Genomic DNA, 17,785 nt, shown 5'->3' on the forward strand with positions numbered 1-17,785 from the left:
CCCCGCCCTCTCTAGATGCCCACAACCCAAGGGTGGGTTTTTCCAGCCTGCCCACCTTGACCGTGGACACCTGAACTGCTCCGTGGACCAGGTGTTCTTGGCCCACACTGGGGCAGTCCCTTGCTGATAGAACCTGTTCACCGTGATCCAGGAAAGCCATCCCCTCTTCAGTTGTTCTTGTGGTGAGGGAGACTCTTCCTTCCTCTCACCTTGGTCTTGCCCTTGGAGTGACAGAGGATGGACCCCTTTCTGCTTCCATGACAGGCCTCCTTAGAGATTGAACTCTGCCTTCTGCTTCTGTGACATCTGACCACCTCCAGCCACTCATAGGCAATTCTCCCACAGGCCCTGCGTCTTTTCTGGGGAACATCCAGCCCTGGTCTCTTCAGACAGTCCCTACCTGGGGGCCTGTACCGGCTGCTCGGACCTTGGCACCCATTGGGAGAGCAGGACACACAGGCTTTGGGGTCCCTAAACTTTAGAGATTGAACTCTGCCTGGTCCCTGCCCAGGCCGACCTGGGTAAAGGCACTTAGCTCTCAGCCACTGCTGGTAAGATGCCTAGAAAGGTTCAGTGTGATGCTGCGGACCGAGCTCTCTGCTGAAGGCCCGCACGCCCTGGCTGGCCTCGGCACTCATCACCACTGGGTTAAAACATGATGCTGGGCACTGTGCCCGCTCCAGGTGTCGTCTGCAGACCCCAGGGCCCTGGTGTGGCGACCCGTGTCTCCCTAGATTCCAGCCTGCTGTGCTTACCGCCACTGTTGTGGTGGAGTCGGTGAGAAGCCCTGGGGGCTTTCTGCACCCACTCCAGCGAGAAGGGCATCTCCAAGCCCGGTTCTGAGAACTCAGGTGCGGTTACCTTGTGAGCCTCCGCCATCTCTCCAGCAGCATCTGGCAGTCCAGCTGGATGAAATGTTTAGGAGGACTGCTTTCTTGGCCTTTCATGACATTTTCTAGTTGGAAAAAAAAAAAAAAGTGAGGCGGTAGAGCTCAGGAGAGAGAGCCCTGTGGTCCTCTGTCTGTCCTGGGCTTGGGAACATATTCCTTCCTGTCTCCTGTCTCCGCAGCTGAATCAACTGCGCGGGCCCAGGTGGGTGGGCTTGGAGGAGGCGATGCTGGCGTCGGGGAGGCTCCTGCCAGTGGGGGCGCGGCCCCAGTAGAGGGAGGGAGGCTGACGTCCCCCCCTTCTGCGAATCCCACTCCCTGCTGCCCCCACTGGCAGGAAGCACCATGTGCTTTTGCTTTTTCTTGCCTCAGTTTCCCCTCTGAGCCCCAATTTTATCACCCCTTCCCCTATTTTGGTGGCTCAGATGGTAAAGAACCTGCCTGCAATGCAGGAGACCCGGGTTCGATACCAGGTCGGGGAAGATTCCCCCCGGAGAAGGGAATGGCAACTCACTCCAGTATTCTTGCCTGAAGAATCCCATGGACAGAGGAGCCTGGGGGCGGGCTACAGTCCTTGGGGTCCCGAACAGTTGGACATGACTGAACGACTCACGCTTTAGCTTTTTCCTTCACCCCCATTCTACCCAGGCCTGTTCCTTCAGGAGAAAACTCAGTCTTAGAAAATATGCTCCCTGGGGGGTGGACAGCCCCCACTTTCTTCGTAGCACCTGAGGTCCAACGCTGCAACTTCAGGAAGAGGTAGTCGGGGGAGCAGGCTGGGGTCAGACTAGGGCAGCCAGTGGAGACCGAGGACTTATTGCGGTTTGCAGACTCTCCCATGGCTTAACTGATTTATCTTCACCACAACACTGTGAATTAAATATGGTCGTCACCACTTTTAAGATGGAAAACTGAGGTACACAGAGGCTAGGGAGCATTCCGGTGGTCAGGGAAGAGTCCCAGCTGGGGTCTGTCTACTGCATCCTCAGAAGGGCCATGACCCAAACCATGGCCCCCAAAGGGCAAAGCAGCCAGCCGTTTATATGTGACCCCTTTCACCCCAGCCCTGAGGCCGGGTTCAAAGGCTAGTTGTCATGGTCTATAGGATCCACCCTACTTCCCATTGATTGCTGGGTCTCTAGGGACATGGGCTTCCCACGTGGCGCTAGTGGTAAGGAATCCACCTGTAAGGCAGGAGGCACCAGTTCAGATCCCTGGGTCAGGAAGATCCCCTGGAGGAGGAAATGGCAACCCACTGCATATTGTTGCCTGGAGAATCCCATGGACAGAGGAGCCTGGCAGGCTCATGAGGTCACAGTTCATGGGGTCACAGATTTGGACAAGACTGAGCGTGCACGCACATGCATGCCCTAGGGGCGTGAGAGACTCAACCAACCCCTAAAATAGGGAACAGGGTGTCATGGATTGCAGAGCTCGCACTCCTTCAGAAAGAGAGCCCCTCAACTCCATCTGTGTTGCCAGATTTCCAGTGTTTTGAGAGATTCCGAGAATCTGGCTTTTTATATGAAAGCTTCCCAGTTTCAAGGTTTTTTAAAAGTGTTTGAGACGCACTGTGGGCTGAGTAAAGCCTGTCTGGCTCTCCCAGCTTGCAGCATCCACCTCGAGCTTTCCTTACCCTGTCACCTGTCACCTGTCATCTCTTCTAACCTTCAGGCCCTGAACCCTACATCGGTGTTTCTAAGGGGGCTCCAGTCTGCGACACATGGCACGAAGGGTTGCTGTCACTTTAGGCGGCCTCCTGTCATCAGTGAATCAGAAACAAAATGCAGAGTCTTGTCAAACACTCAAGGACCCTCTCCCAGGCAGAGATGCATCATTCATCAGTTCTCAGGGATGTGCTGCTGATGGGAAGGGCCGGGGCCTTGGAGATGCTCCCTGTCAACTTGTCCATGTTGTAAACCCAAAGCAGGGGATGCTGGGGGAATTCAGGATGCTTGTGACAACCAACGGGGGTGGGGGAGCAGTCAGATGGTGAGCGGAAGAGAACGTTGACCTTGAGATCGGAACATGGGCATTTGAGTCCCTGCCGGCGGTCTGGCTCTGAGTTGATCATTAACCTGTGTTACTCATCTTTAAAATGGGTATACTAATAGAGGCTTCCCTCATAGCTCAGTTGGTAAAGAATCCGCCTGCGATGCAGGAGACCCTGGTTCAATTCCTGGGTTGGGAAGATCCCTGGAGAAGGGAAAGGCTACCCACTCCAGTATTCTGGTCTGGAGAGTTCCATGGGCTGTATAGTCCATGGGGTCTCAAAGAGTCAGACACGACTGAGTCACTTTCACTTTTCACTAATAGTATACCTATTCACCAATGGCTCAGCAGGTAAAAAATCTGCTGCGTTGTAGGAGACATGAGTTTGATCCCTGGGTCAGGAGGATCCCCTGGAGAAGGAAATAGCAACCCACTCCAGTATTCTTGCCTGAAAAATGTCATGGACAGAGGAGCCAGGTGGGCTATAGTCCAGTGGGTCACAAAAGCCAAACTTAATTTCCTGGGATGTTGAAAGAACCAAATTAAATCAGGAATATTGAACCGTTTTATCGGCTGTTAAGCTCCGTAAAGATTCATGTGTTCATTTGGAGGCATTTGACAAAGTTTCTCCTAGTAGCTTGAGTATAACACACACAGGTGGCCTGAATGCAGTGTGCTAGTGAATATTTACAACTGGCTCTTGACAGGGAGGGAAGGGGGAGCTGAAATCTGATTTGTATCATCTGCTAATTTCCGTGGTATAAATACTCCTACTGGAGCTGATTTTAAACTACCAACATGACACTCTGGCACATCACTGGGTATTACTCTGATTGAGTAAATTTGCTGCCAGCTGAAGGCTAAGCCAAAAGGGTGTAGATCATTTGGAGAGAGGACTTGTCCCGTGCCTTTTTCAGTATGTTCCATAAAGACTTGGATGAAGAGAGAAGGTCCCACTCACTGGATTTATGAATGGTGCTCAACTGGCAAGGGAGGGAGATATATTGGATGAGAGAGAATTGAGATCCAAAAGCTCTCTAGCTGGGATAACCAGTTAATTCTTACAAGAGGAATATCCTTGAGTCCAAAAAGGCAACTTTACAAGTATAGGACGGGGAGATATGTTTTGTCACAAAGTAGAAAGGGAGTCAAGTTTTTAATTGACAGGAAATTCGGTACAAGCCCAGAGTGGGGTGGGTGTTTACCAGAGAGTGCTGCGTTGTGAACAGTGAGGACTTCTTTCAGTTCTCTGTGACCTAGAGATGATTTTCGCATATGTCCTCTTGTTTCTATTTTCCTACTCACACTAACGCGATGAGAGAGGGGAGACAATGCTGAACCCATCTTAGAGATGAAGAGACTGAGGCTAGAGACCTTGGCCCTTTGTCCTCCTGTCAACAGGTGGTGGAATGAAGACTCAGACTCAGGTCTTCCGGCCCCCCAGGTCCTGCCCTGTGTTGTGCTCATAAGCACATCGTTCTTTTTTCTCCCTTCTTATTGGAGTAGAGTTGTCTCCTTTTTTTTCTTCTTATTTTCTTCTTATTGGAATTGATTGACAATATTGTGTTAATTTCTGCTGAACAGTAAAGTGATTCAGTTATATATATATATACACGTCCTTTTTTTTTGGCCTCACACATGGCTTGCCTACTTCTTGGACCAAGGGTTGACCCTGGACCCTTGGCAGTGACAGCGCAGAATCTTAACCACTAGACCGCCAGGGAACTCCCATCTTTTTCATATACTTTCCTATTGTGATTTATCCCAGGATATTGAATGTAGTGCCCTGTGCTATTCAGTAGGACCTTGTTTATATAAGCACACTGTTCTGAGCATCTTGCGTTCCGTGGCTTCAGGCAAACCAGAAGCTGTGAGGGGAGCGGCTGGGGTGAGGGGGGTGGCATGGAGCCTAAGGAATAGTGAGGAGCAGTGTTGAGAGGATAAGTTTGCTAGACCTGCCATGACCAAATGCCAGACTGGGCGGCGTTAACAATGGAAATGCATTCTCTCACAGTTCTGGAGGCTGGAAGCCCCAGACGTGGGCAGGGCTGGTTCCCTCTGAGGGCTGAGAGAGAAGGTTGGGCTCCAGACCTGTCTCCGTGGCTGGGAGGCCACCGCCTTCCGCCTGTGTCTCTTCACGTTGTCTTCTCTGTGTCTGTCTGTCTCTGTCGTGACCTCCCCAATTTTATAACACCAGCCATATTGGATTAGGGACACCTTCGTGACCCACCTCATTCTAACCTGGTCACCATCTTAGAGACCCTATCTCTAAAGATGGCGTTCTGAGGTACTGGGGTTAGGTCTCCAGCAAAGGAACTGGGTGGAGGGAGGGGACGCCATTTACCCATAAGAGGGGACTCTGAGAGCTGCCTTCAGAAGGTGGGGGTGGTTTAGTCGCTCAGTCGTGTCTGACTCTTTGCGACCCCATGGACTGTCCTGCCAGGCTCCTCTGTCCATGGGATTCTCCAGGCAAGAATACTGGAGTGGGTAGCCTTTCCCTGCTCCAAGGGATTCCCCCCAACCCAGGGATTGAACCCGCATCTCCTGCGTTGCAGGCAGATTCTTTTCCAACTGAGCCCTCAGAGAAGCCCCTTCAGAAGGTGGCGTCCTGTCTTATGAGGAGGGAGATGATGAGTGCTGGGTGGCCAGAACCTCCAGGAGGTGACCTGGGTCACACCCACCACAGGAGGAACCAGGGCCCCGAGGGACAGTTTGACTTGCTGCCACTACGGACTCCCTAGGGCCTCTGGGCCACCGGACATCAGCTCCGCACCTGGCTCTAGGTTTCCCCACGTGGGAACACGCGGGGGTGGGGAAGGCCCCCAGCGGTTCTTTTCCACAGATACGCGGGCAGTCAGTCTCCATGGCTCAGTGGTACCCACACAGCCCGTCCTCGGGCAGCTCTGCGCTGCTCAGCCCTGGTGCCCCTGCTGTCTCCTCCAGGGTTTGGGTGCAGCTCCCAGAAACCCACAGATTTCACCATCACCCTGGGGCCTGGCTCGGCTGCTGGCGGCCCCACCGCTGCCACAAGTGCCAGCCACCCCAGCAGGCCACAGTCCCTCCGAGGAGGACGCTCTTGGGGGCGTTTGCTGATCTTTTCTGCAAGGAAGCCTGGAGCTCTGGGGTGGGGCGCACCGGCCCTCCGCTCCTCCCTCCTCATGTTGCGGCTTTGGCTGTCCGGGGGCAGGAGCTGCCATGCGCTTCTCTGTCTCCTGGGCTGTCCACGCCTTCAGCCCCATCTGTCCATCCCCACCCAGTCCTCAAACTCAGAGTCCTGGGGGGCCGAGATTGTGTCCAGTGTGTGAGTCAACAGCACGTCGTACAAGATGTCACATAGTGGGGGCTCACTGGACACACGAAGGGGCCAGCAGAGGAGGGGCAGGGGGCGGGGGCTTGCAGGGAGGCCCTGCGTGTCCTTCAGATGCCTCCAGCAGCAGCTCCCAAACCTCAGCTTCCCTGGACCCGACAGGCGGCCTTACGGGTTCTTCTTGGGTTTCCTTCCAGTTGATTCACTACTCGTGGTGGCTTCTCAATGTCTTCCTTTCCCTCCTTCCCTGCAGCCCCTCCCGTAACCACTTTCTACATGGGCTTCTAATGTAAGACCCACCTTGTGTACTAATGGTCATTCTTCAATCCAAGAAGCGTCCAGTGGTTTGGGTAGAACCCAGACTTCCCTGTGGCTCCCAGGCCACTGTGAATAACTGCTTGGCTGACCCCTCATGGCTACCCTCCATGGGGCTCCTGATGGCCCCGCTGAGGGGCTCTGAGGGCCACTGTCTTCAGCAGTCCCCGAGCTGGGGGGTGGTTGGCAGCAGGACCCAGAGGTAAGGCAGTGGCCAAGCCCACAGGGTCCTGAAGGCTTACTAGCATCAGAGCTAGTAATAGCAGGCGATTCATTGAGAGTTCACTCTTCATCAGATGCTGTGCTGGTCTGCCCAGGTATACGACCTCATTTTAATCCTCACATCCACCATGAGTGAAGGGCTCCATGTCTTGCTGCTGGGGAAAATGAGGCTCAGACTGGTCAAATGACTTGTACTTATTTATGGTCATGCGGAGGCTGAGCCAGGCCTGAACCCAAGACTGTCTGATTCTAGAGTCGTGGTTCTCAACCCTGGGCAGTTTCACTCTCCAGGAACAAAGAACAGTGTCTAGAGGTGGAGAGAGGAGCGTACTGGTAGAATTTATTGGATAGAGGCTGGGGATGCTCCTAACATCATACAATACATGATGGCCCCCACAGGAAAGCATTGTGTATGTATTAGTCGCTCAGTCATGTCCAACTCTGTGTGACCCCATGGACTGCAGCCCACCAGGCTCCTCCGTCCATGGGACTCTACAGACAAGAATACTGGAGTAAAGAGCCATTCCCTTCTCCAGGGGATCTTCCCCACCCAGGGTCTGAACCTGCGTTGCCTGCCTTGCAGGTGGATTCTTTACCATCTGAGTCACCAGGGAAGCCCACGGTAAAGCTTTATCCAGCCCCTAAATATCCTCAGTGCCAGAGGTGAGAAACCCCGTTCTTGAGTCCAAGCTCGGAGCCATCACACTATGGAGCCTGCAGAGACCTCACCCAGGGCAGCGGGTTCAGGGCCTGGGGGAGGACAGGACCCCAGAAGAGATGAAGCAATGGGCAGGGCAGTAAAGCCCCGTGGTCACAGCTCTGGCCCAGGAGAGTGGCTTGCCGTGGCCCAGATTCGGGAGAAGGGCATGGGTCAGGGCAGGCCGAGGGACTACCTGGAGGGGATTCACTATACAGGTGGGGGGTGAGGGCACCTGCTGGCCTTGTTACAAAGGTTTGCAGAAACCAGGAGTGATGGCCCAATCAGGTCCAGGCCCTGAGACCACCCACTCTGTCTCCCCCTGCCTGCTCCATGGTGGGGCTTCATGAGCAGCTGTTTGAGCCCTGGAGACCTCCGGGGTGTGCTGTGTCGGGACATGGAAGGGGCTGAGCCTGGCTTTGACCATGACATCCTTGATCATGGGCAGGCCTCCCAGACCATCGTCTCTCAATCCCACATACTTTCGCCTGGTTCCCCAAGAAACCTCAGGCCCTCTGCACACGATAGAGACTTCTGCCTTTTGCTCAGATCATTTCTCCTACCTTCTTAGACCAGATTGGACCCTCTGAGTTTTCCACACCCATGACCATTGACTGGTATCAGGAAGGCAGGATGAGGTGGCGCTGGGGCTGCCTACGGCCTGTGGGCAGGTAACCACGTGTTCCCCAAGGAAGCACCTGGGGTGATTCCTGCAGGACAGGGAGCCATCCCAACATCGTAGACCATATGCGTGGGTCCCACCCAGGAGCTCCATGGATACACACGTGTGTGTCCATCTGTCCATCCAGGAGAAGCCCCTGAAGGGCGTGCTGATCCACCCATAGCAGTGAGGAGCCAGGGGCTTGTTCAGAGTTTAACTAGGATTCATTTTTTTGGCTAAAAGGTAATTCATACACAGGAACCAACGCAACTTCTTCCAACACATTGACATGAATTTTAGACACCTTGATGGCTAGTTTTCTGGAATTTATATTCCCAGTGTTTGAAACATTCTGCTTGAGATTTTGGGAGAGTGTATTTTAAAAGATAATTGAGGGTAATTCAGCTTAAATGTGCAGGCCTCTGGGGATCTTGATTTCCTTCTTTAAAAAACAGGTGTTTGGGGAAGGTGGAAGGGCATGTGTGTGCGTGTGTGTCCCCAGCAGGAAGGCTCTCCATGAGGGGACATCAGAGAGGCAGATTGAGGTGAAGAAGAGAAGCCAGGGAGGGACCTTGACCTTGGGAGACCTGGCCTGCAGTCCCAGCCCTAGAACAGCACAGCGGCTTTGGGCAGGTCACATGACTTCATTAGCACCTCCTTTTCCTCATCTCTAGAATGGGAATCCCAGCCCCCACAGGACAGTTTAGACCTGTCAGTTAGACCAGTTAATGAAAGTACTTGAGCTGATGTTGCTATTAATCCTGCTAACACCAAGCACAGATTGTAACATCGCCCAGCATTTGGAAACACACTGGAAATCATGAGTAGACTTGGAATGGGTTCTCATTACTCACACCTTTGAGATATTGGGGCTGCCCTGGTGGCTCAGATGGTGAAGAATCTGCCTGCAATGCAGGAGACCCGGGTTCGATCCCTGGGTTGGGAAGAGCCCCTGGAGAAGGGAATGGCTACCCACTCCAGTATTCTTGCCTGCAGAATTCCATGGAGCCTGGCGGGCTACAGTCCGTGGGGTCGCAAGAGTCGGACACGACTGAGCACCTAACACCTGAAATATTGGGGTCTCTGCCATGTGCCAGATACTTGGGATTTATCCATACACAAGACATCAAGATCCCAGCCTTTGCGGAGCTTACATTCTAGTGGGGGAAAGAGAAGAGAAAGGCTAATGTACTAAATAAGTAGATGATATAGGATGGACAAAGGTGTTCAGGACTTCGGAAAGAAACCCAGGAGGATGAAAGAAATAAGAATGTGCAAGGGGGAGGGAGATGGGGGAGGGAGGCCTCTAACAGGGTGGACAGAAATGTCCCACTGAGAGGGGAGACATTCGAACAAGGATTTTAGAGAGGCGACAGTGTTAGCTGGAGGAAGCATGTTCCTGGTAGAGGGAACAGCAGGTTCCAAGCTTCAGGAGTGTCGAGGGCCTGGAGTTGAAGTGGGGGTGGGGTGCAGGAGAAGGACAGAGAGGGAGCAGGGAGGGGCGATGGGACTGGGTCCTGGGACCCCCAGGACTCAGCCCTCACTGGCAATGAGATGGGGGTGAGTTTGTGGGGGCAGAAGTGATGCCATCTGACTCCCTTTCCTAAAGGACCATTCTGGTTGTGTGTTGAGAATAGACCACTGGGGGCCAGGTTGGAAGCCACCTTATTCACTGCTCATGGATTGGAGCGGGCTGGGAGCCATGGAGACGTGAGAAGCACTGGGTTCTGGATGCAGAGCCAACAAGATTTGCCTTCTGATTGGATGTGGGATAGGAGAAAAAGACAGGATTCCAGGATGTGTCCAGCTTGCGGGCCAGAGCAGTGGGAAGCAGGGTGAGGAGGGTGGGTAGCGAACCATGTTTGAGGTGCGAGAGCTGGAGTTTCACTGTGGGCAAATGTATTCAAGATCCAGGTGGAACTGACAGCGTGTGAGTAGCCACTGGAGTCTAAGAACTGGGGGAGAAAATGGGCTGGAGGAAAATTTGGGGAGCTGTCAACCTAGAGAAGGTATTTACAACTCTGAGACTGGGTGATGGGTGAGATCTCCAAGGAATGATTGTGGAGCAGGGAAGAGGACTACAGTGTGGGGCAGAAGTTCTGGAGCCACAGCCCGGAGTGTGCCAGATGGGGGACAGAAGCTCATATGCAGGGGGATGGCCGGGTTTAGGTGGGAGCACAGAGAACTCAGCTGCAGGAACCAGGGGAGCGATTGCTGGGAGATGGGAGGATTTGGCAGGATCTCTGGAAGTTCTTCAGAAGCTTCTCTTTTCTCGGGGAAGTGAGAAGCAAGGGCGTCAGCTGGGAGTAAGGAGGGGAAGGAGGAAAAAGATGTGGAAAACTCACATAGGGGACCGAGAGCGGGGAAGGACCTGATGGTTTAAGGACAGAGGGGGGCAGTAGGCAAGATGAGGCCAGCTGAAGTCCGAGCTCTGAAAATGACAGTGGGACCAGGTCGGAAGAGTGGCGTGTCTTCTCCAGCCACATCAGGTCCTGGAGTGCAGGGGAGAAGTTGATAAAGCCGGTTTAACTCTTAAATAAGAATGCCAAGAGTATATGCAAGGGAAGTTAAAGGGGTAAAGTTTATGTTGTGTATGTTTTTTTTGTTGTTCAGTCACTAAGTCATGTTGGACTCTGCAACCCCATGGACTGCAGCATGCCAGGCAGGTTTCCCTGTCCTTCACCATCTCCTGGAATTTGCTCAATCTCATGTCCATTGAGTCAGTGAAGTCATCCAACAGTCTCATCCTCTGTCATCCCCTTCTCCTCCTACCTTCAGTCTTTCCCAGCATCAGGGTCTTTTCCAATGAGTCGGCTCTTTGCATCACATGGCCAGACTACTGGAGCTTCAGCTTCAGCATCAGTCCTTCCAATGAACATTCAGGACTGGTCTCCTTTAGGATGGACTGGTTGGATCTCCTTGCAGTCCAAGGGACTCTCAAGAGTCTTCTCCAGCACCACAGTTCGAAAGCATCAATTCTTGGGCATTCAGCCTTCTTTATGGTTCAACTCTCACATCTGTACATGACTACTGGAAAAACCATAGCGGTATGTTTTACTATAACTAAAAATAAGAAAGAGTAAGTGTAAGAGGGTATGTTTGTGATGAGAGATGCAGGTCAGAGAAATGAACCAGTGGTTCCAGTGGCATCACAGGCTTTGGAGGTCGGGGAGCTGGACAGGGAGATGGTGGTCAGAGAGTGAGGTGCTTAAGCCTGAGATTGGTGGTGGGGCTGGAATGACAAGGATGCAAGAGATGAAGCTGGTGTGAGTGACTGAGGGAGGGCAGAGGATTGCTGGAGGAGAGGCGGCTGAGGAACCCAGAGCCCTGACGTGTGGGAGGGACTGTCCATGAGAACCTGGGAAGGCAGCAGGAAGAGTTCAGGGGTGACAGAGGGAATGGCTGTGAGCCAGGAGCTAGGATGCTCCAGAAAAGAAGGCGCCATGGAGGTAAAATGCAAAGCCAGGGGTCTGGAAGCAGCCGCAGCGAGGGGCAAGGAGCGTCCCCACCCCACCTGGAGGCTAGTGGCAAGGTGGACTCTGGGAAAACCACTGCCCTGCACAGAAAGTTTCAGGGGGAGTGGTTACTCAGTGGCTTCTGCCACAGAAGGCAAAACAGATGTTCACAGAAATGGCTGTGTTGGACACTTTCCTATGACAGGCCACACAGAGAAGGACTTGGGTTGGGAGATGGCTTTGGAAGAGGGGTGCACAGAGCCTTGTGGGGCCAAGGGTGCAGGAGTTGAGGGGAGTCTTGGCCTTGAAATGATGCTGGACACAGTGGGCACACACAGGGCATTACGGCAGGAAGGCAGCCCCACCCCCCCGGCCCAGGGGACACCAGGGCAGAGTGGCACCTTAGCGTTAGAGGAGAGGGGGCCCTTTCAGACCCTGTGAGCAGGGCTCACCCTTCCCTCCTAAAGGAGTTACAGAGGTCTGGAGACCGGGCCCTGGTGACTCCCCTGGACATTTTATCTGTACATTCCATTGCCTGCTACCACTTGGGTTAATTTCCCAAAAAATCCTTTAAGGAAGTACGGGTGATTTTTTTTTTCTTTTTTTGGTATCAGTTTTCTTGACTCAGGTGATATCTCTGGCCTCAGAATGCAGTGGTTCGCAGGACTCCCTCCAACCCCCTGGTCAGAGCCCCGTAGCAGAGCTTAGCTTCCTGGGGTGAGGGCTGGGGTGCTGGCCACCAGCACCTTCTCCTGGTGTCAGCTGTGGGACAAGCAGGAGAGGAAATCAGAAGCACTGGATGGGCCCCTGTCTGCCAGGAAAGAGGTTGGCCGGGGTGCCATCATGGCAGAGTGCTGGCTGCGGCCCCTTGGGGTGTGAGTGGGTCTCCCCAGGCTGTGCAGAGGTGGGCACCTACACCCCCACTCCCCAAGAAAGAGAGGGAGAAGCCCCCTTCTGCTTGGAGCCCTCTTGCTTTTGCCACTGAATCTACCCAGACAGACGGGTCATGGAAGAAGATGAGTAGGGAGCAAGGATGGCTCTGTGGGACACCTACTTGCCGCTCCCCCACCCTGGCAGAGCTATGTCCTGGGTTGTATCCCTGAGGCTGTGGGAGCCGGCTGGGGCAGTGATAGCACCCCTCGGGGTCCTGGAAAAACACCACCCCGCAGACCCACCCATCCTCACAGAATGGGTCCAGGCCAGTGTGACTTGCTTTTTGCTACAGGAAGTGGAAGTGTTAGTTGCTCCGTTATGTCCAACTCTTTGAGACCCCGCGAACCATACCCGCCCCCCCCCCGCCCCGCCCAGGCTTCTCTGTCCATGGGATTTCCCAGGCAAGAATATGGAGTGCGTGGCCATTCCCTTCTCCAGGGGATCTTCCCAACCCAGGGATCGAACCCGCATCTCCTGCATTGCAGGCAGATTCTTTACCATCTGAGCCACCAGGGAAGCCTGACCTGATTAACGGTGGCCCTGAGGGGAGTGAAGGAACATACTGTGAATCCCAGATGGGCCCTCCCTCTGAGCCCCAGAGGCCCAGGGAACGGGGAAGTATAGTGACTTGCACAAGGTCACATGATGGTCTTGGCACCCTACTTTTTTCTCTTTTTTTTTTTGCTTCTTTCTATCATATTTGTCTCTCTTGTGTGTGTTTGCAAAACCGACACAGAAAGACAAAGTCCCATGGAGATGGACAGCCCCTTTGGAGAGCAGCAGAGCAGGTCCTGGGCCCAGAAACATCCTCGCAGGAGGAGAGAGGCTGCTCTGGCTTCAGAAGGGCTGGGGGGAGTAGCCAGGAGGAGGGGGAGGACTGTGTCTGCCATGCCCCTGGTCACCAGAGGTGGGGCTTAAGGTGCAGACTCCTCTTGGCCCAGCCCTGGGGGACTGGGACAGGCCCTGAGGTCTGGCCAGAGTTTCCTGAGGGCCTGGGACTTGGGCCCGGGAGGTCGGCTGGATCACAGCTGTCCCTCGGGCCCCCTGGCATGCCCTGGTTTAGTGACCAGTGGAGAAAGTGGAAGCTGGGTTTAGGGGTGGGCCAGAAAAATCAGGGGTCCTCAGCCTGATCCAGTGGTGTCACTTCATTCTCTCTCAATCTCTCTGTCTCTCTCTCGCACACGCACACGCACACACAGTCTGTGGGGGTAATTTCATGGAGCTAAGGAGACCTTCATTGCTGGGGATACGGGGACGGGGGCGGCGGAACGCGGTCTCCCCCTCCAGCCTGGCTTCCTTTGTTCCTCCTTTGCCGTCCTCTCTTCCCGATCGGCTTCCCTCCTCTCCTAGCCTCCTTCTTTCCATTCTGCCCCTCCTCCCCGTCCTGCCCCCTCCGCCCCACCCCCAGCCGTGTGCCCGCCGCGGGGACCCCCCGCGGAAGGCGGGAGGGTGGGACCCTCCGGGCTCCCCAGCCCAGCCTCGGTGGCCATCCTCCCGCCGGGAAGGAGTTAAAAGTCTCTCGGCTGCATCCCCCCCACCACCCCGCAACGCCGCCTTTGAGTCCTGCAGCTAGGCCCTGGGCTGACCTTCACCGCGAGGGAGGAGGCAGTGCGCATGCCCGAGCCGGCTCCCGCCGCTGCCCGGTTCCCCGGGCGGGCGAGGGCGAGGGAGGGCGGCCGCGGGCCGGGCCGTGCTCACCCCCACCCACCCCCAGCGCCGGCCGCCCCCCCCCCCCCCCCCCGCGCTCGGGCACCGTTGAGTGGGGGAGGCCGCCGAGCCCGTCCCGGCGGCCGCGACGCATCTCTCCGCGCGCGCGGGGAGAGGCGCTTTGCCATTTGGTGCTGGTGGTGCTTCGGCGAGGGAAGGAGAGATGGGGGGACGGCAGGGGGGACTCCGGCTCCGGGCGGACACGCGCGCGGCCTGCCCGGAGCGCGGCCTGGGACGATCGGCTGCGTCGAGCCGGGAAGAAGGGCGCCCTGCCCGCTGAAATCGGGGCCCTCCTGCCCACCCCGGGCAGGAAGCAGGAGCCGGCGGGCGGCGTGGCTCTTGCTGAGCGCCCTTCTGGGGCTGAGCCCTGACGATCCTGGTCTTTGTGAGATGGGAGTCCTGGCCCCGGGACACCCACACTGGCGCCTCTGCTTTCTGGTCTGAAGGCAGCCCCCACCCCGGGGGTGGGGGCACACTTGGGATCGCCCCTGTAAAAGCAGTCTGCTGGTGAGGGCCTTGTGAGTGGGCAGAATTGTGATAGAGTTGTGCCTGTGGGTGCAAATTCATGTGACTCCTTGTTCCTCTGGCCTTTGCATTGGTGCTTGCGCCCCCGGGGACACGTATGCACTGTATATCTGCTGTCTCTGTGTGGGTAAGGATGTCTTTCAAAGAGGGGGCTGCAGGGCGAGGCCCTGGGCCTGGGGTGGCCCAGGAAGGTCTGTCGACTTGAGTGACCCTCCCCTCAGTACCACCAGATCCCTGCCTTGTCCTGACCAACTCCCTCAGTCTCGCCCACCACCAAGACCAGCCCCTCACAAATGGCCAAGTGTGCCCACTGTGCCCATCCACCTCCTGTGCCTTCTTCCCCGCAAAGGCCTCCCCAAGAGTTGAGAGCTCCGAGCTTTACACAAAGCTAGAGGTGTCTGCCCTTGTCCCCATCCCCCAGAACCTCCAAAGTGTCCCTGCTAGAAGCAGCCACCGGGAGGTGGGGTGCCCTAGGTGACTCACACCTTCAGGTAAGAGGCAGAGGATGAGCTCTGTCCAGAGGCCCGCTGAGCTCTGGGTGGTTGAGAGTGTCAGCAGACATGGGTTAGGTCTAGTCCCTGTATGCAGGCATGGGAGGGACAGTGAAGACCAGCCCCGGATTCCATGGGGCTGCAGCCTATTCGGAAAACCCTACATAACACACATGAAACTCAGGGCACATGAGACATTAGTCAGCAAAGTGCTATTTCATGGCCAGGGTAGATGATAATGGGCATTCACAGAACAGAAAGATCTGTGCACGGAAGTGGAACCAAGGAAAGCTTCCTGGAGGAGGTGGGGCTCCAGATGGGCTTTAAGGTATGAATGTGACTGGGACAAGTAGAGAAACATTTTCAGGGATTCCAGGCAAAAGAATAGCGGGAGCAGAGGCTTGGAGATGGGAGTGAGCGAGGGGTTTTGGAAGTTAGCAGACTGGAGAGATTACCTCCCCAGGTTACCAGCAGCCACCTTTGTGGCCAGTGGCAAACACCCTCCCGTCCCCACCCACCAGGACCCAGTATCTGTGAGTGTGTGTCTAGGGGAAGCCTGGGTAGAGGTGTGGTAGGAAGGGGCTCTCTAGGTCCCTGGTAAGGTAGAGGAGGAGCTGCCTGGACCACATGCCTTCTCTAGTCTTTAAGGGGATCGGCTGTGGCTACTGAAATGGACAATAACAGCCAGAAGCACAAGGGGGCCAAGGAAATCGGGCTGCAGGCAAAAGACTCCTTAGGCAGAGCCACTCCCTGGGTTTTTGGTCCCGACCTCTGACGAATTTTTGAAGGGTTGAGGGTCAGGACCCCTCTGAGTGTCACGCTGGGTCTTCAGGATCTAGCCTCGAATAAAAATTTACAGCAAATTCCCCAGGGCCCTGCCCCGCCCTCACCTGGGAACGGACAATACAGCCCCGGGAGGCATAAACTTGACCCCTTCTGGTCCCAAAGCCCCTGGGGCGCTTCCTCCCGGAGGCGGGGAGAGGGGTGTGGCCTCTGGAGTGTGGGCGGGGCCAGGGCTCCCAGCCTGGGGACTCGAAGGGTTTGCCCCTCCTGTTTCCTGTCTCTCCTTCACCCCAGCTCTCTCCACACCACCCTTTCTGGGGCTCCCTCACGGACCCACCCCTACCCCTGCTTTCTTTGGGGTCCAGAGGCTGGCCCTACCATACCCAGCGCCCGGATCCTGCGGGTCCTCCACCCCCACCCCATTCCAAAGCTGTCAGGTCGCGCTGGCCTCCCCCTCCCCACCCATCCGTCCACCCCAGTTCCTTGCCTGCCCCCACGGCTTCCCTTCCCGTTCTCACGAGCCTGGCCCACCTCCCTCTCTCCGAAATTTCCCCTACTGCCCCGACTTTGTCACAGAGAGACAAAGACTCACATAGCCCGAAATAGACACCCGGAGCGGGGAGACACAGACCGTGTCCAGCCACACACACGAGCCCGCGCCCGCGCCCGCGCGCGCGCGCACCGGAGGCTCCGGTGGAGGGAGGCACACAGAAGAGGCATTTATCTGTGCACGCACGTAAACATCCACACCCACGGCCGCCGGCCGTGCCCACACCAGGGTGCAGACACACTCAGCGGTGAGACAAGGGCGCACACATCTGTGGACTGCAGGGCACACCGCCTCCGGGGCACACCCACCACGGCCGCCCGGTGCCGGAGAAAGGCCTCCTCCGGGCTCAACTCCCGCCCCCCCCGCCCCACCACCACCCCCTCCACCCACCCCGGATTCCTTCCCAGCGAAATGTTTCCCTACTTGGCCTGCCAGGTCTCTGGGGAAAAGGGCCTCAGAAATGCGGCAGGAGCCACTTGGGGGCAAAGTTGGAACGGCCTGTTCCCGGCCTGTTCCCTGCCGGCGAATTCCCTAAGCGAGAAACTATTTGCGGCGAGAGAAGCCGGGTGGCCGGCGAGCCCCCCGGCCGCCTCCCCTTGCGTCCCCTCCCCGCGCCGCCGCCGCCGCCGCCGCCGTCGCCTCCCCGCGGCCCTCGGGCGGCCTCGGGCAGGCGGCGCCGCTGCCCAGCGGCCCGGAGCCGCGCTGGCCGGCGAGCCTCGCCGCTTATCTGCGCTGTTTGGGCCCGGCGAGGCTTGGGAAAGGCAGGCTTCTCCGTCCCCGCCGAGTCAACAGGCGGACCCCGGGCCGCCGGACTATTTCTGTCTTATCAGTGCAGGAATGCGGCAGCCGCGGCGGCGGGCGGGCGGCGGCGGCGGCGGCGGCGTGGGCCGTGGGCCGTCAGGGCAGCCCTGAAGGGGCCCCCTCCCCACTCCGCTCGAGTAGAAGTGTGAGAGAGCCCAGCAGGACTCAGAGGGGAGAGTTGGAGGAAAAAAAAAAAAAGGCAGAAAAGGGAAAGAAAGAGCAAGAGAGAGAGAGAGAGAGAGTGAGAGGCGCCGCTGAGCCCACCCCGATGGCCGCGGACGAAGTTGCCGGAGGGGCGCGCAAAGCCACGAAAAGCAAACTTTTTGAGTTTCTGGTCCATGGGGTGGTGAGTGGGGGAAAAGTTAGCGGGGGAGGGCGAGCGAGCTGGCTCGGGCTGAATGGAGGGAAGGTCGGGAGGGGCCGGGAGGGGGCTCCCGCTCCCCCCACACCCCACCCCAC

General features: G+C 56.4%; 1 protein-coding gene across 2 annotated transcripts in view; it reads left to right on the forward strand.

The window, feature by feature from the left end:
* The window catches only part of SMARCD3 (SWI/SNF related BAF chromatin remodeling complex subunit D3), a 33,497-nt gene that overhangs the window by 6,674 nt on the left and 9,038 nt on the right, over positions 1-17,785 (forward strand). The window contains exon 1 of one of the 2 annotated variants that reach the window (XM_070453907.1): positions 17,174-17,672. The exons of the other annotated variant lie outside the window; for it this stretch is intronic. Within the exon in view, the coding sequence (XP_070310008.1) occupies positions 17,595-17,672 (78 nt within the window). The 5' untranslated portion in view covers positions 17,174-17,594. Of the gene's footprint in view, positions 1-17,173; positions 17,673-17,785 lie in introns of those variants that run through there. 2 annotated transcript variants of the gene reach the window in all.

The sequence above is a fragment of the Odocoileus virginianus genome, chromosome 1, assembly GCF_023699985.2.
Source record: "Odocoileus virginianus isolate 20LAN1187 ecotype Illinois chromosome 1, Ovbor_1.2, whole genome shotgun sequence".
Taxonomy (NCBI): domain Eukaryota; kingdom Metazoa; phylum Chordata; class Mammalia; order Artiodactyla; family Cervidae; genus Odocoileus; species Odocoileus virginianus.